The sequence below is a fragment of the Carcharodon carcharias genome, chromosome 16 (assembly GCF_017639515.1).
Source record: "Carcharodon carcharias isolate sCarCar2 chromosome 16, sCarCar2.pri, whole genome shotgun sequence".
In the NCBI taxonomy this organism is placed as follows: Eukaryota; Metazoa; Chordata; class Chondrichthyes; order Lamniformes; family Lamnidae; genus Carcharodon; species Carcharodon carcharias.
The window spans coordinates 44,054,997-44,081,242 of record NC_054482.1 but is presented as its reverse complement, the minus strand read 5'-3'; the positions used below and the strand labels follow the sequence as shown (position 1 = coordinate 44,081,242).

The 26,246-nt window shown below is 41.4% G+C and overlaps 1 protein-coding gene across 2 annotated transcripts in view; it reads left to right on the top strand.

Moving 5' to 3' along the window:
• Positions 1 to 26,246, top strand: part of edem3 (ER degradation enhancer, mannosidase alpha-like 3) — a 64,419-nt gene that overhangs the window by 8,625 nt on the left and 29,548 nt on the right. For both annotated transcript variants that reach the window (XM_041208133.1, XM_041208134.1), the window contains exons 2-8: positions 8,753 to 8,798; positions 12,867 to 12,967; positions 14,030 to 14,069; positions 14,160 to 14,272; positions 14,464 to 14,617; positions 19,507 to 19,641; positions 23,678 to 23,783. In XM_041208133.1, the coding sequence (XP_041064067.1) occupies positions 8,753 to 8,798; positions 12,867 to 12,967; positions 14,030 to 14,069; positions 14,160 to 14,272; positions 14,464 to 14,617; positions 19,507 to 19,641; positions 23,678 to 23,783 (695 nt within the window). The remainder of the gene's footprint in view (positions 1 to 8,752; positions 8,799 to 12,866; positions 12,968 to 14,029; positions 14,070 to 14,159; positions 14,273 to 14,463; positions 14,618 to 19,506; positions 19,642 to 23,677; positions 23,784 to 26,246) is intronic.

The following is a 26,246-nucleotide window of genomic DNA, read 5'->3' as shown; positions in this document are numbered from 1 at the left end:
AACTCCCTTCTGCTATTTGAATAGTGCCATAGGATCCTGTACATCTACTTGAGAGCATTCTTTCCCAGCTGGCTACATGTCTTTTTATGTGCAATACATTTTGAGGGTGTGTATTTTTATTTCATGGGCAGGATTAAAGTATTTCTCTTATTAAACAGGAAATGTTAGAAATACTCAGCAGGTCTGGCAGCATCTGTGGGGAGAGAAACAGGGTTAATGTTCCGGGTCTGTGACCTTTCATCAGAACTGAAAAAAAAAGATGCCCAATAGAACAGTGAACGCAGCAAATTAGATGTGGGCATAAATTATGATTATGAACGAAGGAAACTTTAAACATAATCTGAGTCAGTGATTTATCAAATGTTAATTTCTTTGACAGAATAATAGAACAAATGGACTGAATCTTGATTCATTAGGGAAATGGGAAATTAGGAAACTTTGAGGTAAAACTGATCTGAGATGAAAATGAATAACCCCTGGTTGAAGATTAATGTATCTGGATAGACTTTTTATTGTTCTGCCTTCTCACTAAAATAGGAAAGGTTCAGGGCACAGTTTGGGGTATAGTCAGAAAAATTTTGCTTGATTTTATTTCTTTTAAGCCACATTAGATTTTGTGAATTGCAGAGACCTGGCAAGGTTGGGTTTCCCTCTCTGTTTAGATCCTTGATAGCTTCATAGATGGGGATTACCTAGGTGCATTTTAGAGGGGGCACTTTGGAAATAACAGGTGTTATGTATTGAGACAAACCGGGTGTCAATCTGGAAGCACACAACTTTGGGAAGCCACTTTCTCTGTATCCCAAGCTGAAAGTGCAGTTTTCTGGCCACGCGACTCTGGATCACCTCTTAGACTTGTAAAGCTAGATGAATAACTGATTAGGAATGGGACTTTGGGTTATGGGGATAATTACATGAAACTTGGTGGTTTTTCACATGCATAGCTAAGAAGTACAGCTCGTTGGGGTTGTCTGGCCTAAGGTTGTACAGTTGAATTTTATTTGATTTACTATTTTTGGGAGAAGAATGGAGTGTTTCCTGGGCAAAGCTACACGAACCTTTGAATCTTTCTCAGCAATTGAGTGGTTGGATGGATACTTTAGTAGAACATGAAGCATAAAGGGTTAGACTTTTTCTCGGGAGGAGGAATTACCAGTTTGGAGTATTTCTAGCTCTTTTGCACTTTACCAGGCTTTTGTTCTTGTTTCAGAAGCATGCTGTTCACCTGCACTTTTCTTCCTCTTATTTTACATGAGTGTCAACAGCTGGTCTTGCAGATGTGCTTTTCTCTGCTGTAAAATATGGGGAACCAGAATGCAAATTGTGGCACTGACTCTGTAGCCACTTTATTGAACTTGTAGCAGATTCCTAGTCCATACTTTCATAGGCCACTAATGCTATTAATTTTCTGAATTTTGGTTTGTTCTTCTATGGGATACAGTTATTGGAGGGGAAATATGTGAATGCTGTTGGCTACATTTCCTCTAGTTTATCTTAGTAGCTTGGGTGCACACTAGAGACCAGGATGTGTTCATGTGGTATGAAGTCTGAAGATGTGGTAGAGATAACGGAAGATATGCTGTAAAAAATAGAGGGATTATGTTAATATTTGAATGTACAGAACTGTGAAATACAGCTTCAACATTCCTCTAGGAATATTTTATTAAAGAACACTTTTTTTTAAAAACCTGCTTTAACGAGATGTAGATCATTTAACAAAACAAGACGGGTTCTCTGTTTCATCGTGCAGCTGCAAGTGAGATGCTAGTGGTTTCTTACTAGCTACCGGATCAGAGTTTTTATGCAAATAATATGTGATTGCTCATGTGTTCATTTCAGCAGGTGTTTGTGTTTTCTTGAAACCATTTAAAATGTAACTTCTGGAAAACTGTGTTTGCTAAATGTATTGTCACATTGAACAAAAAAGTTGGTTCAAAGGCTCTCTGTTTCTCTCCCATCTTGAGGCTCACAGTGGACCTGTGGCAGAAGGCTGGCAGATCTCGTACTCCTGTGCCTTGACCACTCCATCTCTTCTTTTTTCTTGCCAATTTTCACTCCTTTAGTGTAGAAGACACAAATAACATCTCAGAAATAACTAAATCAAAAGGTAAAAGGGAGACAGAAATTACAATCACCAGGGAAAGAATACTGAGAAAATTATTAGAACTAAAGGCCGACAAGTCCCCACGTACTGATAGACTCCAACCTAGCGTCTTAAAAAAAGTGGCTGCTGAGATAGTAGATGCATTAGTTTTAATTTTCCAAAATTCCCTAGATTTTGGAAAGGTTCCATCAGATTGAAAAATAGCGAATACAACTTCTCTATTCAAGAAAGGAGGGAGACAGAAAGCAGGAAACTACAGGCCAGTTAGCCTAACATCAGTCAGAGGGAAAATGCTAGAATTTATTATTGAGGAATTGTTATAGCAAGGCTCTTGGAAAATCTCAGTGAAATCAGGCAGATTCAACATGGTTTTGTGAAAGGGAAATCATATTTGACTAATTTATTAAATATTTGAGGATGTAACAAGCAACTTGGATAATGGGGAAGCTGTGGATTTGGTGTACTTAAATTTCCAAAAGGCATTTGATAAGGTGCTATATCAAAGGTTACTACATAAAATAAGGGCTCGTGGTATAGGAGTCACATATTAGTATGGATAAAGGATTGATTGGCTAATAGGAAACAGTGGGGATAAATGGGTCATTTTCAGGTTGGCAAGATGTAATGAGTGGAGTGCCACAGGGATGCATGCTGGAGCCTCAACTATTTAAAATCTATATCAATGATTTGGATGAAAGGACCAAATGTATGGTTGCTAAATTTGCTGATAACACAAAGGCAGGAGAGTAAGCTGTGAAGAGGACATAAGGGGTCTGCAAAATAATATAGATAGGTTAAGTGAATAGGCAAAAATTTGGCAGATGGAGTGTAATATGGGAAAATGTGAACTTGTCCACTTTGGCAGGAAGAATAAAAAAGCGGCATATAGATTGCAGATGGATCTGGGTGTCCTGGTACATAAATTGTTAAAAAGTTAATATGCAGGTACAGCAAGTGATGAAGAAAGAAAATGGGATGTTGGTGTTTATTGCACGGGGATTGGTAAAAGTAGGGAAGTTTTGCTACAGTTGAAAAGGTGTTGGTGAGACCACATCTGGAGTACTGTGTACAGTTTTGGTCTCCTTTTTTAAGACAGGATATAATTACATTTGGAGCAATGCAGAGAATGTTCACCCGACTGATTCCTTGGATGAAGGGGTTGTTTTATGAGGGCACTTTGGGCCTGTATCCATTGGAGTTTAGAAGAATGAGAGGTGATCTTATTGAAACAAATAAGATCCTGAAGAGACTTGACAGGGCTGTTGCTGAAAGGATGTTTTCCCCTTATGGGAGAGACTAGAACTGGAGAACACAGTTTAAAAATTAGGGGTCTCCCGTTTAAGATGGAGCTGAGATAGCTTTTCTCTGAGGTTCATTATTCTCTCCGCAGGGAGTGATGAAGGCAGGGTCATTGAATATTTTTAAGGCTGAGTTAGATTCTTGATTCAGAAGGAAGCCAAAGTGTATAGAGGGTAGATAGGAAAGTAAAGACCACAATCTGATCACCTATGATCTTATCAAGGGACTGAATGGCCTACTGCTGCTCCTAATTCTTATGTTCTCTTAACCCAATTCCCGATACTGAGATAATTGTTCTATAGGTAACTAACGTCCTCTGATACTTTGCCCAAGGAAACATTATTCACATGTGAGCCTGACCACTGCATTGTTAATTGCTTATTTGCTTTATGGGCAGGAAACCATCTCACTGGAGCCCTACCTACTGTTTTTCTGTACCTTTTAAGGGCCTTATGGCACTATTTGAAGAGAAAGAAAAGTTCTCCAAATGTCCTGGCAAAATTTCTCCTTTGGTCAACACCACCAAAATACAGATCATAGAATGGTTACAGTACAGAAGGAGACCCGTTGGCCCAATGTGACCATGCAAGCTTTCTGCAAGAGCAACCCAGATAATCCTGCGCCCTTATCCTTTTCCATGGCCGTGCATTTTTTTTGCTCTTCAGGTGCTTATCCAGCTCCCTTTTGATAGCCATGATTGAATCTGCCTCCACCACACACTCAGACAGTGCATTCCAGATCCTAACAGTTTGCTGCATAAAAAACCTTTTTTCCCCTCATGTTGCTATTGCTTCTTTTTGCCAATTACCTTGAATTGGTGTCCTCTGGTTCTTGACCCTTCTGCCAATGGAAACAGTTTCCCTCTATCTATTCTGCCTAGGTCCCCTCATGATATCACCTCTATCAAATCACCTCTTAATTTTTTCTCTAAGGAGAAAAAACAAACTTCTCGAATCTATCCATGTAAAGTCCCTCATCCCTGGAACCATTCTCTTGAAACTTTTCTGCACTCCCTCTAAAGCCTTCCCATCATTCCTAAACTGTGGTGCCCAGAATTGGACACAGTACTCTAGTTGAGGCTGAACCTATGTTTTATACAGGTTGTTCATCATATCTATGCTCCTATTAATATAGTCCACTCTCTCAATCTGCCACTTTCAACAATTTCTGCACATATATCCCTAGGTCTCTCTGTTCCTGCACCTCCTTCAGAATTATATTGCTCCACCTCATTCTTCCCATCAAAATGTGTCACTTTGCACTTCTGTGCATTAAATTAAGTCTGTCACATGTTAGCCCATTCCAGTAGCTATTTCCTTTTGAAGTCTGTCACTATCCTGGAGTCATAGAATTGTTGCAGCACAAGAGGAGGCCTATCCTCATCACAGTTGACTGTACTTCCAAGTTTTGTGTCATCTGCAAATTTTGAAATTGTGCCATGTACACCCAAGCCTAGGTCATTAATATAGATCAAGAAAAGCAGTAGTCCTGGTATCAACCCTTGGAGAACCCCACTATGTATCTTTCTATAAACCAAAAAATAACTGTTCATCACTGCTCTCTGTTAGCTGTCACTCAGCCTACTTCAGATCCACATTGTGACTTCCCCTTTCATTTCATGGGCTTTAACTTTGCTGAAAAGTCTGTAATGTGGCACTTTATCAAACGCCTTTTTGGAAGTCCATTAATACCACGCCAAGCACTTCACCCTCATCAAAAAACTTAATCACATTAGTTAAATACAATTTGCCTTTAACAAATCCATGCTGGGTTTCCTGAATTAACTCACACTTGTATAAGCGATTGTTAACTTCCTATGTCAGGTTATCATTTCTAAAAGCTTTCTCACCACCAAGATTTAACTGACTGGCCTATAGTTGCTGAGTTTATCCTTGCACCTTTTCTTGAACAAACGTTTAGCATTTGGAATTCTCCACTCCTTTGGCATCACCCATATCTAAGGAGCATTAATTGCCAGTACCTCCAGAATTTCCACCCTTCCCTCAGCATCCTTGAATGCACCCCAGCTAGACCTGGGAACTTTACTTTAAGTACAGCCAGCCTTTCCAATATCCCCACTTAGCAATTTTTAGCCCATCCAGTTTCTCAGCCTTGTCCTCTTTCACTATGGCTTTGGCAGCATCTTTGATAAATAATGTAAAGTATTCATTTAGTACCTTACTCATGTCGTGTGCCTCCCCTTTATAATTCCCTTTTTTTGTTCCCTAATCCCCACCCCTCCTCTTACTACTTTTTTTTACTATTTATACACCTATAGAGGCTTTTGGATTATCTCTTATGTTCACTGTTAGTCTCTTCTCATGCTCTCTCTTTGCCTTTCTTATTTCCTTTTTCACTTCCTCTCTGAGCTTTTTATATTTGGCCTGGTTTTCATTTTCATTTTTATTTATCAAACTGACATCTCTCATGCTCCCACTTTATCTACTTCATCTTACTTCATCTTTTAATAATTTTCATCCTCCAGAGAGCTCTGGCGTTGGTTGTGCTACCTTTCCCTCTTATGGTACCTCGATTGTACCCAAACCATCTCTTTCAAGACAGCTCATTGTTCCATTTTGCTTGTTAATCTTTGATTCCAATTTATCTGAGACAGATCTGTTCTCAGTCCAGTGAAATTGACCCACTTACAACTGACACTGATCCACTTGATCCATCTCATTCTCCATATCCAGATCCAGCAATGTCTCCCTCTTTGGGCTGGAAACATATAGATTAATTGGTTATTCCTGCCATTAGTATTTTTGGGACATTACTAGCATAAAATGTTTACCCTGTTTGTCTATGTAATAATCGTCATTGTATTCCAAAAATAATATGAATTGATATTTTGACATGATGAAATGCTATTTAAAAAGAATAAAGAAAGACTTGCATTAATATAGTGCATTTCACAACCACTGGAAATCTTAAAGCACACTTAAAACCAAAGTACTTTTTGAAGTATAGTCACCATCGTAAATGTAGGAAACATGGCAGCCATTTTGAGACAGCATGTTCCCAAACAGCTATGTGATAATAACCAGGTAATCCCTTTTTTTGTGATGTTGAGGATATATATTGGCTAGGACACCAAGGAAAGTTCTTTTTCAGAATAGTGCCCTGGGATCTTTTACATCCACCTGAGAGAGCAGATGGGGCCTCTGTAAGGCACATTCGACAGTGCAACACTCCTTCAATACTGCAATGGAGTGTAAGGCTTGATGTATTATGCTCAAGTCTTGCCATGGGATTTGAGTCCCCTTGTCGCTCAGAAGCAAGAGTGCTACCAACTGAGCCACAGCTGACACTATATGTTGAATTAATTCATTCTTTTGCATCTCAATTCAAGTTGATTTCTTTTTCACAAATTTGAATGACAGAGTTTTGTAATGTTTAGTTGAAGGGTTTTGGATTCAATTACATTGTGACAAGGCCGCAGGAAGATTGCGTTTAGAAGATGTTTGTTATGCAATTCTTGAGATGTTTACTATCATTCACTCCCTCCACCACTGATGCACAATAGCAGCAGTGTGTACCATTTACAAGATGCACTTTAGCAACTCACCAAAGCTCCTTAGACAGCACCTTCCAAACCCATGACTGCCACCATCCAGAAGGACAAGGGCAGCAGACACATGGGAACACCACCACCTGGAAGTCACTCACCATCCTGATATGGAAATATATCGCTGTTCCTTCACTGTTGCTAGGTCAAAATCCTGGAATTCCCTCCCGAACAACACTGGGTGCGCATACACCATATGGATTACAGCAGTTCAAGAAGGCAGCTCACCACCGCCTTCTCAAGGGCAATTAAGGATGGGCAACACATGCTGGCCTAACCAGTGATTCCCACATCCCATAAATGAATAAAAAAAACACATGGTCCCATCCAACTGCCTCATAAAATTTAAGATGCATGTTGTTTTCTTTAACTCTTAAAACAAACACTTGCTATATCCCACATCCTGTTCCACAATTGTAAAACTCAATTTGATTACAAGTTATATTTATCTTGAACAGCCAGTATTTTTCTACCTAGCAAATTTAGACACAATAGTAGTAATTTACAGCTATTCATGTTTGACCACAAAAGTCACTTTCTCAATTAAAAACGTGCAAGTTTTTGGCTTGTAATAATAAATTAAATCTTTCAATGTTGAGCAGTGAGAGATTTACTTTTTTTCCTGTAAGGTGTTAGTTTTAAAGTAGCCCGAGGTTTGAAAAACATAACTGAAACCAACATGGAGAATTTGCCCTCTGGCAGATTGGAGTAAAAAATCATGAAATCTTTGGTATGTGAGAGATTTTGTGTGGGTGTAGGAGAGAGCATTCTGTAGTGACTATTCTGATGCAATTCAAAAGTTAAGCAAGTTATTTTACAGTCTTTTCCTCTTTGCATATAATAGAAGCTACATATGTGACATTGAATGTTTAGCAATTCACACAAGTAATTACCACAAATTTTCTTTGGTTGAAATTAAAATCTCTTCAGTTCTTGGAGGTTAGAGAAAAGCAGGGGTTGCACTTAGTACCAAGTTTGCTCCTAGCACTGTTAAGCTTTAATTGAATGTAAGATATCAGAAGGGAAGGTTTTCTTTTTTTGGATAGATGTGAAATAGAAAAAAGGTTCACATAAGGAAAGCTCAGCTCTGTCAATGCTGTCTAACTCATTGTGAAATGAACTGAGGTTTTCGTCTTTTTCTCCTGCTGCATACAAAAGGACAAAATCCTATCTGGTGGCTGAATAAATGTCTATAGTAATTTCTCTCCATGTTACAATTTGGTACATGGAAATGATTTGGCATGGCTTAAATGTTTAGTTAGTTCAAACAAATGAGTGGCCATCTCTCTTTTTAACCACTTCAACAGTTATAAAACATTTTGAATGACACCGCTTTTGTTACAATTGTTTTGCAATTTGGCATAAGTAACAGATCCTGTCTGAAATTATTTTCCAACGCTGCAAAGTTTTCAACAATAATTGGTACATGCAGGCTGATCTGTTCACAAATGCTCTTTATGTACACACTTGGAAAATTGCACCGGCTCGGGTACTAGGAAATATGAGTTACTCCTTTTTATCCTGAAAAATTTATTTAATCACTGAATTTTCTATTAGAGGCCAGCCTGCTCTGCTGTAAAGCAGTTGTGGCCCCAGCAAGATGTAATTGTACCAAGAAAGACTTGCATTTATATAGTGCTTTTCAAACCACTGGATTATCTCAAAGCACTTTACAGTGAAATACTTTTGAAGTGTAGGCACTGTTGTAATGTAGGATGTAATGTGTAATGTAATTGTGTCCTTCTTACAGTTGTATTTTAATTCGATACTTTTTTTACTTGCAGAGATCAAGTATTGGAGATGTTTGATCACGCATATCAAAATTACATGGTAAGCTGCACCAACCCTTATTGAGATTCCTTTCATTTGCACTGCATTTATATTTCTTTAGGTAGCATATGAAAGTGCTGCATTTAGGGGCACTAGTTATACTTTTACATAGCCATGTGTTGCATTGACATCAAGCCAGGGTTGAAAGATATTGGAGTGGGAAAGCCTGTTGTATCTCTGTAGTAATTATAGTTTTGGAAAATGTGGAACTGTAGCTTTAAGAATAATCCTGTGCTGTAAGATCATGTGATCTGTGTGTTAGCAGCATGGGGGACCTCTAAAGGAGAATATTTACTTAGTTATGGAGTTTGTTGGCCATGTGTAGTTGCTACTGCTGTCTTGTAAATAAAGTTAAATGTTTCCACTAAGAAAAGTTGCCTGAAGATCAACTCTGTAACAAACTGGTGACGAGGATAAATCTGATTCGGTGCTGTATCTCACCCAGCGATTGTGAGTATCTAAATTTGTTAAAAATAACAGAAGATATACTCATCCGAAATGCCATAGTTTGGCAGAATCAATCCCTTTGAGCCAGCCACAGATGATTGGTCTCAGTATATAGAGCGCCTTGCGTTCTTCTTTCAAGCAAACAAAATCACGGGGGAAGAAAAGGGGAGAGCTATCCTCCTCAGTATTTGTGGGAACAAAACCTAGTTTAATTCGAAGCTTGACCGCTCTTAGTGCCCCAGATTCAAAGACTTCCAGTGAATTTTTAGACCTTGTTAAGGGACGTTTTCAACCCAAGCCCTCAGTCACAATGCAGAGGTTCGGGTTCAATTCACGGAATAGAGCCCCAGGTGAGACAATAGCTACCTACGTGGCGAAATTAAAACAATGGAATATTGTGATTTTGGTGAAACCCTGAATGACGTGCTCAGAGATTGCTTAGTATGTGGTGTGCAGGAAGACACTATTCAATGAAGATTGTTGTTTGAGGTGAATCTTGATTTTAAGAAAGCATTAGAAATAGCACTGGCAATGGAAAGCACTGTAAGGGATTCACAAGCAATTCAAGGGGCGCAAAATGGCGCCCTACTCCAAATCAGGCGGGAATAGTTAGCCGAAAGTGCACGAAAAGCCAGGACTCTACCGCGAGGCAGGAAACAGCCACCTCTAACTGAAAAATGAGAGGAAGCAGCTTAGCAACTAAATCGAAAAATAGCTTTCAGTGACATGTTCTTCTAGCGATTGGCAATTTTAAAAAGGTAGGATGTTATTTTTGTCACAGAAGTGGACAGTGCAAAGTGAGATTTAAACAGGCCTCCAAATAACAAATGAAGTCCAACGAAGTCTATAGCGTAGAAGAGCCTGAAACTACTAATTCTGACATTTATTCACTATTCAACATGAAAGTCGGGAAGACAGCCAATATTTGTTATAGTGCGAGTGAATGGTAAACCATTAAAAATGGAAGTAGACACGGGTGCTTCCTCTACTGTAATAGGAGAACGCACTTTCAGATATTTAAATAAAGGTTCAAAAACAATTAAATTTGGAACAAACATCTGCCGAGTTGAAAACGTACACAGGCAAAGAAATGCAGGTAAAAGGCATCTCCAGAGCAACTGTTGATTATGGAAACCAGTCAGCATATCTACCAGTGATGGTCTTAAGAGACAGAGGACCAAGCTCTCTAGGTCGAAATTGGTTAAGGGAAATTAACCTTGATTGGCTAGATTTTCAAAAGGAAGCTGGAAGAGTTCCTGTCTTGAAAAAGGAACAAGGCAAGGTACTTCAGAAAGAGCCTGGAGAGTCCAAGGACTGCAACAGGATGAAAAAGAAATGTGGAAGGATTGAACAACCTGAAGAAAGGAAGACTGGCTTAAACAACGACATGGAAGAACAGCAGAAGAAAGCCAAGGAGACTCTGCTGAATGACAGAGTTCAAGATGAAGTGAGTAACCTTCACAAAGAAAGGGAAAACCTGTTGAAAGACCTTCACATACTCCGAGATTCCCTTAGGTCAAAGCTTGTGCCTCTAGAAAAGTACGATGAGAAATGGGAAGAGACTCTGAATAAACTGAAGAACCAGTTGGCAGAGAAGATGCAGCAATGTTCAAGTTTCCTGGAGGAAGCCAACAGATACAAGAAGCAGACAGCAATGCTGAAGAATCAGCTAAATGAAGCTAAGGAGGCTTTGAAAGGAAAAGTCATAGAACTTTCCAAGATGCGAGCAGATAATGAAGTCTTGGGTAGCTCAACTACTGAACTAGGACAAGTTGAAATTGCATCTGAGAGAAGTCTTGCCAACAGTGAAGTCAAAAAGAAGGCCGAGACTAAATTCTGTTGTAAAAAGAAGACATGTAGAAAGAAAATGCAGAATTACTGATGAGGCCCTGTCTTCAGACAAAACTGAGCCTAATAGTTCCCTGTTTGGAGGGGAAGATGGAGAAAAGTCAAGGGAACCAAAAAGTGACTCAAGGTTTGCACAGTTGTGAGAGACAAGTTACTGTTGGAGAAGCAATATATGTAAAGAATTTCGGTGGAGGACTGAAGTGGTTACCTGGTCAAATAAGCTCAGTGACTGGACCATTGTTGTACCATGTGGAAGTGGAGGACTGGATCACCTGTAAGCATGTGGATTATTTAAGAAAAAGAGAGTGAACCCAACGAGATGTTGTTCCAGCTGTAACCATTACTGAACCAGTAGTTCTTGATGATGCTCGACCAAGGACAGACATGCCTGATGTCTCTGTCGGTGCAGAACACACTGAAGTACCTGATGTTAATGTGGTTCCAGAGAATGTGTTTCCAACAAAAGAATCTGAAGTCGTGGGGCTGCGATGTTCTACATGGATCAGTAAACCACTTGTAATTCATGACCTTTGTAAATATTGTAATGTCATGAGATAAATATCCTTGTAAATACAAAATGTACAGAAAGTTAAAGGGGGAGGAATGTGGTAATTATAGTATTGGGAAATGTTGGACTGTAGCTTTAAAAATAATGCTGTGCTGTAAAATCACATCACCTGTGTAAACCAACGTGTTAGCAATGTGGGGAACCCCTGCAGCAGAGGTATTTAGGCATAGAGTTTGATGGATGTGTGTAATTGTGACTGCTATCTTGTAAATAAAGTTAAATGTTTCCAAAAAGAAAAATTGCCTGAAGATCAACTCTATAAACAATCTCCAAGGCACTGTTGAAACTTAAGCAGAGATTTGACTATTTTGAGTGCACATATTCTGCTACTTGCAACCTTAAAGCATTTCAGAACATTTCCTCTCTGTAATTACGGGCAGAATTTTCCCCCCTGTTGGGGGGGAAGTTCAGGAGCAGGTGCGTGGAGGCGCGCCTCCGATCGGCACCTCTGATCGGGGGTGTGCTGCCGTTTTACATGCACGCCCACAAGGAAGCACTATGCGCTCCCTGTGCGGGTGGGGGGATTCCCTGAGCCGAGAGTGCGCTCTTTCGTGCATGCGTGTGAAAGAGCGCACTCATCACCCTGAGGCTAAGTGCTGCCTCAGGGAGAGCGGCTCCAAATTTAAAAATGTTAAAAATAGAGAAAAAAAAATTTCCCTGACATGTCCCCTCGTGACACTGTCACATGAGTTGGGACATGTCCATCACTTTTAGTTACACTTTAATTAAATTTTTAACAACCGCCATGAAACCTGATCCCGCCCGTGGATGAGGTTTCATGCTTTTTCCAATGCCTGCCAGGACTTCCAGCCCGCCCGCCAACCTTAAGGTTGGACAGGCAGGTCCACTATAAACAGATAACTGCAATAGCAGGTTTACATGCAAATCCCAATAAAAAGAGATCAGAATACCCCAATGAAATATTTTGTCTAAGGAGTTTGAAATGGTGACTGTCGCTTTTAACTGTTGGGTCCATGCATTGTACAAATTGAATTGACGGATGCTTTGAGAGATTCAGTGTATGACCTATTTATGTATAAGTACAACTTGTGACAGAATGGGGGATTTATTCAGTGTTTGTAAAGTTTAACAGGTGCAAGCTCAAATTGCATGATTTGAACAGAAGTACTTGAATACCTTTTTCCTCATACCGAATTCAATTTTCATAGTGAAAAAGATTGACTTTAGCTTTTGGATTTGTGCAGGAACATGCTTATCCAGCTGATGAACTAATGCCTCTGACATGTCGTGGTCGTGTGCGTGGTCTGGAACCTAGTCGTGGTGACGTGGATGATGCGCTTGGCAAGTTAGTGTTATTTCTTGTAACTGTCACTGCTAATCTCAGCACTGTTCTTGCATAAACTGAAAAAAATGTGGAATACAAGTCCAAAGTTTAGATTAAAGCAGAATTTTACAATTGATATATTTTGAGTGCTGTAATTAATTAATGTTATTTTGGAAATACAGTAAGTCAAGCAGTTGGCACCTATTTAACTTGATGGAGTTCAATTTTCAGGCTCCTTAATCCACAACTTTTATTCCTCATTTCAGGAGCATTCTTAGAATTAATAGGCTTTTGCCAGCTGATCTGCAGGAGTCAGGTGATGCAAAGAGTATTCTGAACTCTCTCTTTGGTTTATACCACAATAAAAGCTACATGGATATTAGTGGAATCCAAGCCTCTACCAGCACACAATGGTTTCTTCAGGATGCATTTTAATATGCAGCAGTTATAACACCTAAAACTCAGTTTACATTAAATTACCAAGATCGTAATCAAAAATATAACACATATGACTGTGCATGTAGAATCTGAAAACAATTCTCATCCTAGCAACAATTGTCTCAAAATTCTAAGCAGTTCTGGTTGAGACATAGAAGAGAAGATGTAATTAATTTATGTTATTGGTGACCTAAAATATATAAACAGAAGAAAGATTTTGTAAGTTTATCTAGGTAAATGCAGTTCCCCTGAGCTTGGCAGGGTAGAGATGAGGGCAAGAAGCTTTAAATGGCTCAGTGCCTGCTACAACCCAGTGGAGCATGCATGCTGCGTGCTCTGTCCATTTGTACCTGAATCTTGCTGGAAGTTTGAAAATCACAATCCACGATTCGGTGTATTTTACCATGTAAAATATAAACCTGTAGTCATGAACATCTGTTCCACTGCTAATCCTGAATAATGAACAGACATAGTGTATGACCATTTTCTTGGGTGATTTTTGTATAACTGGAAAGCTGCCATCAGAATTTAAAATAATATACAAAAATGGATTAAAAATTGGGTTCAACATATGTGCATGCAGTCACATGTATCTAAAAATATCTTGTTCCTTCTTGGATCAACTGTAACTACTCTTTCTTTCAGATTTTCTTTGACTTTAGTTGATACTCTGGACACCCTTGCAGTAAGTGAAAACTACTTTGCACATATTTCAAATGTACTGGAGGACAAACAGCTAGAAATGGTCACTAAATCATATGTTTTTTTGTTGTAGCTGCTGAATCAAATAGAAGAATTTGAAGTTGCTGTGAAGAAGGTTATAAATGATGTTCACTTGGATAATGATATTGTAGTCTCAGTCTTTGAGACCAATATTAGGGTGCTTGGGTAAGTTTTAAAAAAGGTACAATTGAAATTTATTTTATTTATATTATATTTCTTCTGTAGAACTCAGCATATTTAGAAAGCAGCATGAAAGCAAATTCGTAAAAATAATAGTAAAAACAAACCTTAGATCATAATGCAAAAGCAAGAATTGAGTTGCATGAAAAAAGCCAGTTGGATATTTTATCCATTAGGGGTTTGCTGGGAGGCCACACTATGGCTCTTATACTGAAAGATCAAGGTGAGCAGATGCAATGGTATAATGATGAGCTCCTCGACATGGCAAAGGAACTTGGGTACAGGTTACTGCCAGCGTTCAACACTACCAGTGGACTTCCCTACCCCAGGGTGAGTAATGCACTTCATTTAATATAATTTAACAATATATAAATAATAGGTGATCTCCCATATGGTACACAGCCTTCAGGTCAAACAGGACTAGAGGGTGGGGACCAAGACTGAGGGGTGACTCCATTGATAGCAACCAGAAGAAGGTAGAATACTTGTGGAGGATAGGATAATGAGGAAGGGAGGACAGAGAAATGGAGACAGGAGAGGAAGGGGGCGGGGTGAAGGATTGAATGCGATTATGACAATTATGTAGAAGGGAGGCAGGAAAGGAAGAACAGAAAAGAGGGGGTCCCTCTCTGGTAGTGGCAACAGAAAAATATTGCTTCCTGCGATGAGGGGTAGAATCTTCCCCATCCACCAGCGGCGGGGTTTGTGGTGGGTGGGGCCGGAGAATATGACGCGAGTGAAAAGACTGGTCTCCCAACGACAGGAAATGACAGCGGGAGTTTCCAGTCCCAACCATCATGGCTGTAGAATGGCGGGTCGCCATTCCTGCCAAAGGCCATCGAGAAGCCATTTTCCACAGCATTAATGGGATTCAAATTACCACCCGACTGCGATTGTAACCCCTGCCCAATCATCCACCCTGCCAGTGGGAGTTCACACAGGTCTAGAACACAACTGGACCAATGTGAAGTGCACATGTTGAGATTTACTGGGAAGGCAGGCTAGAGCAAGTGGAAGGCATATGACAAGTGGGTGGGTAGAAGGAGAGGGCAGACATAAGGTAGGGTTGGGGGAGGGTGCACAGCAGGGGACTGTCAGGTGGGTGAGGAGGGTTAGGGGAGGTGGGGGTTCGGTAGTGTCAATCATGGAATCCTGGGGGGGCAAACCAAGGGCACTGGTGGGAGGAGGGAACAGTAAAAGTTAAAGGTAACAGTTAAAGGGGGCAGTGGGGTGCGGCAGGGTGGGAGTGTGAGGATCCATCGATGACAGGTGGAGGGCTGATTTGGGTTGCTGGACTTGTAAATGGACATGGATCCTAGGGGTGGGCAAGATAAGGGTGGGCATGGGGTCCATGACTGTGGTGGGCTCATCGGGGAGGGAGGGCACGTAACCGCTGACAGTGATGGGCTGCAGGGTTTTGGAGATGGGTTCAAGGGTGATGGTTAGGAGGGTGAAGGTTGACCCCCCCTCCCCCACTGGTGTAATGGTGATGGGTTACAGGTGGAGGGTAGAAGGTGTTAGAGATTGATTGAAAGGAAATGTGCACCATCCTGCTTCTGGGGCACTGTCCACTCGTTGATGTCCAGCTCAAGAGATGCTGGCTTGTAGGAGGGTCATCGGTTGGGTGGAGCTGAAGGTCAGCCTAACTGGACAACTGAAGGGGAACCCTGATGTACTGTCCTGACAATGGAAAGGTGTTTCTATAGACTAGGCAGTGAAGGGCAAGAGAACAGTGTGCATGGGAGGTCTTGCACATGGCTCACAAGGCAAAGATCAATGCCTCCATGGGCAAGCATGATTCAGGGGGACATAAACCCAACCTGGGTCAGCCCCTTGAATTGGAAGGGTGCACAGAGATTAACATGAACAGAAGCAATAAAAACTCAGCAGACCTTTGTAAAGTGAAACTAAACATACATTTACAAGGTGTACAACAACAATTTACAATGATTGATTGTACAATGGTGCTACCTGAGTGAACTCTTTTTAATTTTACGTGGCCTACCACTGCGTCCAGTTGCTTCCCTGACATCTGAAGCAGGGATGGAGGCAGCCTATTGACCACTATACCTTGCTGTCTTTGGCCTTGGTGGCTGTCCTCAGGAGGCTCGAGGGTTGGAGGGCCTTGGCCTTCTTTGGGTCTCCTGCTCTGGGGTAGGTACACTCTCAGTGGTCCCAGAGGCTGGAGATGATGGGGGCACAGGCAGAGAGGTCTCAGAACTCTGGGACACCTTTGGAGAGTCCTAATTGGAGGCCCTACGGGTGTCTGCCTGATGATCCTCTTCCCTTTGGGTGCCCAAGGGCCCCTCCCTGACTGCTTGAGAAGGGGCACCTGGAGGAAAGCTGAGGTGCCCCATCCCCCCCCCTCGTGTAACTGCTGCAAAAGCTTGCCCATGGCTGCAGCGATGGAGTGCAGGTCTGTGCGTATCTATGGCAGAAACTGGGTGTTCTGCTGACCAGGGTATCCATGGCATCTGCCATCCTCCCCATGGAGACCTCGATGTGCACACATATCAGTGCCACTAAATCAAAGAGCTGGCAGACTGACTCCTCCGCCTCATTTACCACTCTGTTGAGGGCCTCTGACACCTCTGCCTGATGTTCCCCTTTCTCTCACTGCATCTCCAGCATCTTGTCCAGGACTGATCCCAGAGGATTATCATCAGATTCGGACTTAGCATAGGTCTCTTCCCCAGCAATCCTCTGAGTGCCAGTGACCTTGACTGTCTCTGCCGCTGCTGCGGACACATGTCCATGCAGTGCCCACCAGAGTGTGAGCCCGAGCCTAAACTAGATGTATGACCCACTGAGGTTTGTGTCTCTGGGCTGGTGGAGGGTGCAGGTGACTGTCGTGACAGGTCTACAAGTGAGAATTCATTGTCATCGCCATCCTCCTTGGTCCTATATGGGCTGGGGCTGGACTCAGGATCAGGGTCTGGCCTCACCCTCTTGCTGCTGGCAACTGTAATGGAAAGAGGAGAGAATGAGTGACAGCATGGGCTGCCTCCTACATTGCACCGAGCATCACCCACAGGTTTCTGTGTGCAGAGATTAAACATGCTTCCCACTGGATGGCTGGGGGAGGTTGGCCTTACTGTCGGCACATGCCTCTTCTGCCAGCTCGGCTGCCCAGCTCTCATTCCACATGAGAGGGCTGAGATTGGGCCTACCCCTTTCCGCCTTCTCTCTGTCTCGCACCTGTTGTGCACTGTCCTCTCCTGCATAAAGATGGAAGATGGTTTGCGAGCACTTGTGATGCAGGAGACGTTCACATGTTGCCAATCTCTAACACCAACACATTGGCAACTGTGCATCATATGAAAGATACATTGCTGCTGGTCCCCAAGGGTACTTTGGCAGACCCACAAGCTCCAGCAGCTAGGAGGACAAGGACAACAGAGAGAAACATAGCAGCAGCAGCGTCTGCAATTGCCCTCTACGCAAACCAGTACCCCCAACAAATTTGTGCCTTCCGTTTGACCGCAGTCACCTCCCTACCTACAGGCTACATGGACTGCTGTGGGGCTATGAGGCAGCACCCTGTGAAGGGCTTTAATGCATGGGCAGCATAGATGGTGGCCTTGCCCTTGAGGACCATGTCCCAGTTCCCATTCAGTGAGGTGAGTGTGTGGAGTAGAGGGTTCACTTATCCTTATGGCGCGGATGAGTTCATTCATTTTTTTCCTGTACTGCAGGGCGGTCCTCCTATGAGTTGATTTGGCATTGACCACCCTGGCGACTTCCTCCCATGCAGGGTGAGCCTCCTCCTCCATCCCTCCTGGCATCGCTGAACCTTGGGGCTGGTGCTTGTTGACTCCTGCCTGCCATCTCCAGCTTCAAACTCCAACGCGCGATGAATGAGTAGCTGTCCAGGCACCTTTTAAATATGGCGCCTGGATATGACGGCAGGATCAAGACTTCCTGCCCGCCCCACCGTGCGATTCCCTGGGAAACCTCCGGCTGCATAATTAATCAGTGCAGCATTGCGTGATTCGGCAGGTTTTCTTGCTAGGCTCTGCCTGTGACTTCCTGTCGCTGCCAGTGGACTTGGGCCCGGAGCAGTAATTCCAGCCAAGGATGCTGGAATTAAAAGAAAATGTATATAAAGGCCTCATTGTGCTGGCGCTTTGGAGTTCACTCTGCAGCTATGAATGTTACATGACTGGCTGGAGCTGAGATATTGGCTGTTGCAGCTAAATCAGGAGCTGTTAAAATCTCAACGGGGTGGTTTTGGGCTGTGTACAATGTGAGTCAGATACACCATTAGCGTAGGCTTATGTATTAGTAGTAGCTGTACTACTGACAAGTTCATATGGCAGCCTAAATTGGAGGAGAGGGATTGGAAGAGGAGGTGGTTGGCGGACTATCATAGCCAAGTCCTCCTGATAGAGGGGTGTTGGTGCGGGCAGGGGTGCCAGGTTGTTAGCTTCCAAAAATAGTGGGTCACGAGTAACAGTCACTTTCACGGGCTAGAAAAATGATTCACTGTGCATGGGTCTGCTGCTTGACTTTCCATTTACTGCCAGTCCTGGGGAAATAGAACTACAGTTTACCACAAAATAGCAGTGGGTGACAGTCAAGAAGGACACAAGCAACGGATGTTAGGCCACATTGCTGCATTATTGGACTGTGCTTAAATATTCTGCTGACATTGAGGTAGGGTTGGAAAATACTCACCATTTATTAAAATTTACTTAATTCTCAATTTGTAGAACAATCAAAACCATTTTGAATCACACTGATATGTTTTTTAATGTTACTGCAAAGTTACCCAATGCTGTTGGTATGGGAATGCATACAGTATAACAATGACAGAGTGTACAAAGCCACTGTTCTTTAACCTAACATTAAATGACTGTTATAACATTGTAAAGACTAGTCACAGTGCTACCTACAGGCATAATTTGGTGCTGCAACCAAACATTCACTTCAAAATAATTTTCTCATTTTATCTAACATATGATTTTCAATGCATTTTGAAATTGAGCATTACAATCTCTCATTTTTAATATACAATGGAATAACTTCATCAAATTGTTGACAAAAGTACGTTGTTTTATGATGAACTGTAAGAGCAATTTAAGTATTATTGATTGAGTAATGGGACTGGCCCTTTGGTATAAGAGTTAGTAAAAATTTATGAATTAAGGTGGTACAAAGTAAAATATTTGGAGACTCTTTGTATAATGCTGTATTTTTATTTAAAAATTGAAATACAGGTCAATTTGAAATATGGGTTGAGGCGACCTGAAGCCAAAACAGGTACAGAGACAGACACCTGTACAGCCTGTGCAGGGACCCTTATTCTGGAGTTTGCAGCTCTTAGCAGACTTTCTGGGGATCCAGTTTTTGAGGTAGGTGGTACTGTGTTAGAGAGAAAGAAATTAGTATTGTTCAGAATCTATGTAGAATAAATCCAGAGTTGGATGTACCTAATTTGAATGTAAATGAACTCTGCCCCATTATCAGTTTTTCACTACCCCAAAATGGAGATGATCATTCAGCCCATGATGTCTGCACCAACTCTGTGAAAGTACCATCAACAATCACATTCTCCCGCATTTTTCAAAGTTCTTAGATACTTTTCTTTGTTTTTCAAATATTTATTTATTTTTCTTTAATGCTATTAATGGATTCTGTCTGTGTCGCTGTTTCTAGCAGGACATTCCAGATGCCAACATCCATCTGCATATGATGAAAAACATCTCCATATCATGCCGTTTGCCCTTTGATAATGTTCTTACACTCCCTAACTACTGATTAAGACTAGTGGAAGATGTTTTTTTTTCTCCCTATTTATCTTATCGAATCTCCACATAATTTTGAAAACCTGTATTAGATCTCATCTTAACCTTCTCGGTTCCAGTGAAAAGAATCTCTCCTCATAACTAGCACCAGTCAGCCCGGTGTCATGATGAATCTATTCTGCACCCTCTCCATAGCACTTGAATACGTTGCCCAAAACTGGATACAGTATTCTAACCAATGATTTGTAAATAGGTTAAAGGTCAGAATTGAAACTAAAATGATCTATACAAAATCTGTAAATACATGAAGTCTACTTGGACTTCAGCAAGGTTTTTGATAAGGTCCCACATGGGAGACTGATAACGAAGGTAAGAGCCCATGGGATCCAAGGCAATTTGGCAAATTGGATCCAGAATTGGCTGAGTGGCAGGAAGCAGAGGGTGATGGTTGAGGGGGGTTTTTGTGACTGGATGCCTGTGCCCATTGGAGTTCCACAGGGATCAGTGTTGGGTCATTTGCTGTTTGTAATATTTATAAACGATTTAGACTTGAATGTAGGAGGGTTGATCAGTAAGTTTGCAGATGACACGAAAATTGGTGAGGTGGTGAATAGTGAGAAGGATAGCCTTAGATTACAGGAGGATATAGATGGGCTGGTCAGATGGGCTGATCAGTGGCAAATAGAATTTAATCCTTGTCTTTGGGCAGGACAAACAAGGCACAGAAATACACGATGAATGGTAGGACCCTGGGAAGTACTGAGGATCGGAGGGACCTTGGTTTGCAAGTCCACCAATCCCTTAAGGTAGCGGGACAGGTAGATAAGGTGGTTAAGAAGGCATATGGGACTCTTGGCTTTATTAGCCAAGGCATAGAATATAAGAGCAGGGAGGTATGGTGAAACTGTATAAAACGTTGGTTAGGCCACAGCTAGAGTATTGCATGCAGTTCCGGAATCCGTGTTATAGGAAGGATGTGATTGCACTGGAGAGAGCGCAGAGGAGATTTACCAGGATGTTGCCTGAGCTGGAGAGTTTAGCTATGAGGAGAGATTGGATAGCCTGGGGTTATTTTCCCTGGAGCAGCGGAGATTGAGAGGGGACATGATTGAGGTGTACAAAATTATGAGGGTCATAGATAGGGTAGATAGGAAGGAATTTTTCCCCTTGGTGGAGGGATCAATAACCGGGGTGGGGGGGGGGGGGGGGGGGGGGCGGGGGCATAGGTTTACGGTAAAGGGTAGGAGGTTTAGAGGGGATGTGAGGAAGAATTTTTTCACCTAGAGGGTGGTGGGAATCTGGAACTCAATGCCTGAAAGGGTGGTAGAGGCAGAAACCCTCATAACATTTTAAGAAGTATTTGAATGTGCACTTGCGATGCCATGGCATACAAGGCTATGGGTCTAGTGCTTGAAAATTGGATTAGAATAGTTAGGTAGTTGTTTGACAGGCGGAGACTCGATGGGCCGAAGGGCCTTTTTTTGTGCTGTAGACCTCTATGACTCTATGACATGCTCCAAACATGTGTCTAGGTTCTAATGCCAGTAACCTGTTTGGTCTGTTTAATAAAGGTGCCAGAAATCTTATGATATAGAAGAATCATAGAATATCAAAATACAGTAGAAAATTATTTGGCTCATTGATTCTTTTGAAGAGAAATTTAGTTAATCCGACTCCCTGGCTCTTTCCTCATATCCCTATAATGCTTTCTCCTTCAAGTATTTGTCCATTTCCCTCTTGAAGCCTGCTATACAAGCTGTATCTCCCACCCCATCAGGCACTGGATTTCAAATCCTAACGTATAAGGTTCTTTCCTCGTTACCTCTGATTCTTTCACAAATCACCTTATATCTATGCTTTCTCATTATCGACACTTCAGCCACTGGCAACAGGCACTCTGTATTTTAACTAAACTCTTCATGGTTTTAAACACTTCAATCAAATCTATTCTTAACTCTCTGTGCTCTTAGGAGAACAGCCTCAGCTTCTCCAGTCTACCCATGTAATGATAACCTTCTTCCCTGGAACCATTCTAATAAAATCTTTTTTGCACCCTCTTAAAGCCTTCACACCTTTCCCAAAGTGTGGAGCCCAGAATGAACCAAAAAGCTGGGGCTGAACTAGTGTTTTATATAGCTTAGCATAACTTCATGGCTTTTGGATTCTTATAGCTCTATTTATCAAGCCCAAGATCCCATATGCTTTATTAACTGCTTTATTAATATGTGCTACCGCCTTCAAAGATTTGTGTACCAACATCTGCCCGATCTCTGCTCTTGTAACCCAATTGTACCATTTAATTTGTATTCTCCTCATTCCTCTTACCAACATGTATCACCTCAAAGTTGCCTCTGATGAATTTCAGCTGCCCTGTATCCTGCCATTCCACTAGCCTGTTTATGTCCCCCTAAAGTCTATTACTATCTTCTCCTTTGCCACACTTCCAAGTTTTGTATCATCTGCAAATTTCAAAACTGTGTCCAGCTACCTGGGGAGACTGATCATGGACACCATTTTTCAGCCAGTTACCTGTGGAGCAAGATTCAGTGTCATCAGGAGAGGAGAAATTAGTTGCACGATGTAGTTGAGTGGGAGGAGTGGTCACTTCTGTATCTCTTGTGAGGAAGAGCACTGAATACATTTCATGTACACATGAGCATTGCTTTTTACTTGTATATATACTCCTGATGCCTATCATTTTAAGGATGTAATTTTAAGAAATCTTAATGTCACTGCATTCTTCCAGAGTGAACTGTTTTCAAATGTTTTGATTCTTAAAGGGTTGGGGAATCAGTAATTCACTTCACACTTCAAAGTGTCTTCGGGTCAGATAAAATGACAATGAGACAGTGAGAAGAACTGTATTTGTGAATGCATCACTATCTTTGAAATGAGTCCAGCATGAGGCAAAGTAGAAAAGTGCATCTACAGGCCCCTCAGCCCTGCAGCACTCAAATTGACAAACCTAGTAGAATATAATAGTAATGGTTATACTATCAATGTTTAGCAAAAGAATATACACTCAGGTCATGTGATATCCATTTGAGAAGGCAGTAAACAAGATCAATCTTGACCCATTTAAGGCAAAATGTAGTTTTATTGTGCTTAATGCTGTATCATTCTTGCAAAGGGAATGGTACACAGATACATTTACTTGATAAGCTATTTTATAGAATTGATGGTACTGTGTATAATATGAGAATCTATGAATCAGGAATTTTTCCATCACATATATGCTCTATGTTCAACATATATTTGAATCTGCAAGTTATTTCCACCATGTCTGAATCCAGAGAGTCTGGAGTTCAACTTGTGGATCTTGTATTCATTCAAGAATTATAATTGCCTGCTATTTGTAGATTGAAAAAAAATAAAAACAAAAAAACTGCAGATGCTGGAAATCCAAAACAAAACAGAAGTTCTGTTGAAGGGTCATGAGGACTCGAAACGTCAACTCTTTTCTTCTCCACCGATGCTGCCAGACCTGCTGAGTTTTTCCAGGTAATTCTGTTTTGATTTGTAGATTGAGTTGGGAAACAAAAAATATACTGCAGGTACATATCAGGAGCAGGTTGGATAAATAGTATTGTCTTATACAACCCATTTTACTTGATTATTTAGCAAGCTGCTTCTTCTTATACAGCAACATGCACGGAAAGCCCTAGACTTTTTGTGGGAAAAAAGACAGCGCAACAGCAACCTGGTGGGAACAACCATCAATATCCACACTGGAGACTGGGTTCGCAGGGGTGAGACGGATTTCTTTACTTCTGCTGTCTGATCCCCATTTGTTCAAAATCAACTGTTGCACAGCTCTGGAGATACATTATTGCGGTAGAACTCTTTATCACTGCGGTTAAACGTATTGTTCTTCTCCATTGTATCTTTATCATGTTATTCTTGGCCCTGTGGGTACAGCAATGTTTTTAAGCTTTGGAATAGTTCATCATATCTTCCAAGTAACATGAGCAAAATATATTTTCTCTACATACGTTTTGATGAATATTTTATAGTGCAGTTCATGATAGCCAAATAACATTTTTTTAATTCAAAGTATTGGTGAATGAATGGATTGCGTTTTTAATGCATATTTGCCTAGGCTGTGTAACAGAACAGGGCATAGCTTGAGGGTGACATCATAGCATTGGCATGGGAGAAGATACTATGAGATTTGTGTAGGAGGAAGGAGTGTCACAGTATTGGTGTAGGAGGGGAAGACACAATAGTATTGGTGTAGGAGGAGGAGACAACATAACTTTAAACACCATTGCATTATTAGAGGAGGAAGCATCACAACTTTTCTGTAAGAAAAACAGATGTCATATTACTGGTATAAAGTGAAGGAGCTGTCCTTGCACTGTTATAGGAAGCCAAGATATAGCATTGATAGAGAAGATGTTGTTTTTGCACAAGTATTATATACTTAAGGAGTATAAATTCTCAACTGATGATAACTGAAAGGTGTATAGCATCATCAGGGTTACTTAATTACATCATTCATCTAATTTTAAATGCAGAGCAAGTTTGTTAGGAAGTCAAAATTGCTTGCATCATTCCTAATAGCTCATTCTGTTTCCATTTGGAATTAGACCTGTTGATTTTCTCTGATTTTCGTTTTACATATATATTTATTGGGATGCGGTAACCAGACTGGAACGTGATGCTGAAGGCGTTAGAGCATGGCTTCCCAAGCTGCGGATCACGACCTGCAGTGGGGTCATGAGAGCAGATTTTAGTGTCACGAACTCCGAGGGAACAATAGTTGCCGTGGAGCTCGGACTGATTTCTGACAGCTGTAAGGCGCTTTTAAATCCTCTTTTTTTTGTTGGTGCGTGTGACCTAATGGACTGCTCTCTTCGGCCCAGTTGCTGCTGCAAAAAAAGCCTGTGAAAAGATAGGTATTTGTTTTATTTTGTAGAAGGCTATTTTTTCAGTAATCAGGATCATGACGCATCAATAATCAGGATGAAAATGTATCGAACATCAGGACCATAGGGCAGAAAATTAAACTTGGCGTGCCGGCGCCCGCCAACACACCCAAGCATGAAATAAAGTGTGCAGATGTCAGCCGAGCGTGCCAATGTCAACGTGCATTCTCGCAATAGTTACGTCGGCAGGCACGCGCGGAGCCAGAAGTGCACCCGCCAACAATTAAAAGGCCTATTAAGTAAACAATTGTCCTGAATTTTTCACTGCCTTTTCAACTTAACGATTGATGGGCAGGTGAAAAGGCCAAGCGGCCTTTGCATTTTTTAGTAAACCCCATCCACTGGCGGGATGAGGTTTCCTAAAGCAAATAAAAGTAAAATAAAAATTTAACACTTGAATTAAAAACATGTCCTCTTGACAGAGTCACATGAGGGGATGTGTTTTATGACATTTTTATTCTCTTCGTTTTTTTTTAAACAGTGCTTCACCTCCCTGAGGCAGCTCCGTGCCTCAGGGGGATTATAAAGCGCTCACTCGCACATATGTGCGAAGTTCACACTTGGCCCACTGGCCCTCCTCCCCTTGCCCGCACAGACATCGCTGAGCGCTGCCACTCACATTCCATGCTGGATGGGCCTTAATTGGCTTGCCCACGTAAATTCACGGTGCGGTGCCCATCGAGGATGGCAGTTGGCTTCCCGACTGCCCCCACCCACCCCCGCCGAGCAAAAGCAAGGGCAAGACCAAGGGCAAAATTCTGCCCATTATGGATTAATAATCAGAATCCCATTGCATTCATAATCAACGTCCTATTACTTTAAAATTCAGGATACCACTACATTGATAATCAGGATACTATTACATTAATAATCTGGTGCCTATTGCATCAACAATCAAAATCTTATTGCATAAATAATAATGTGTCCTATTACATTAATAACATGAAATCCATTACATTATTAATCTGGATCTAATTACATTACATGCTACCTATTGCATTAATAATCAGGATGCTATTACACTAATAAGCTGAATCCAAATACGTTATTGATCCATACACTATTACATTAATCAAGAGCTATTGCATCAATAGTTTGGATCCTTCTATATTAATCAGTCCTCTGACATTAATAACCAGGATCCTAGTGTATGAATAATGAGGTTCCTATTACATTCATGGTAAGAGCCTTATTACTTTGTATTTCTGGATACTATTACATACCTTTTCGTCAACCCTACCCCTTGAACAGCTATTTCCCCAACCCCCTAGTCAAGAACTAAAG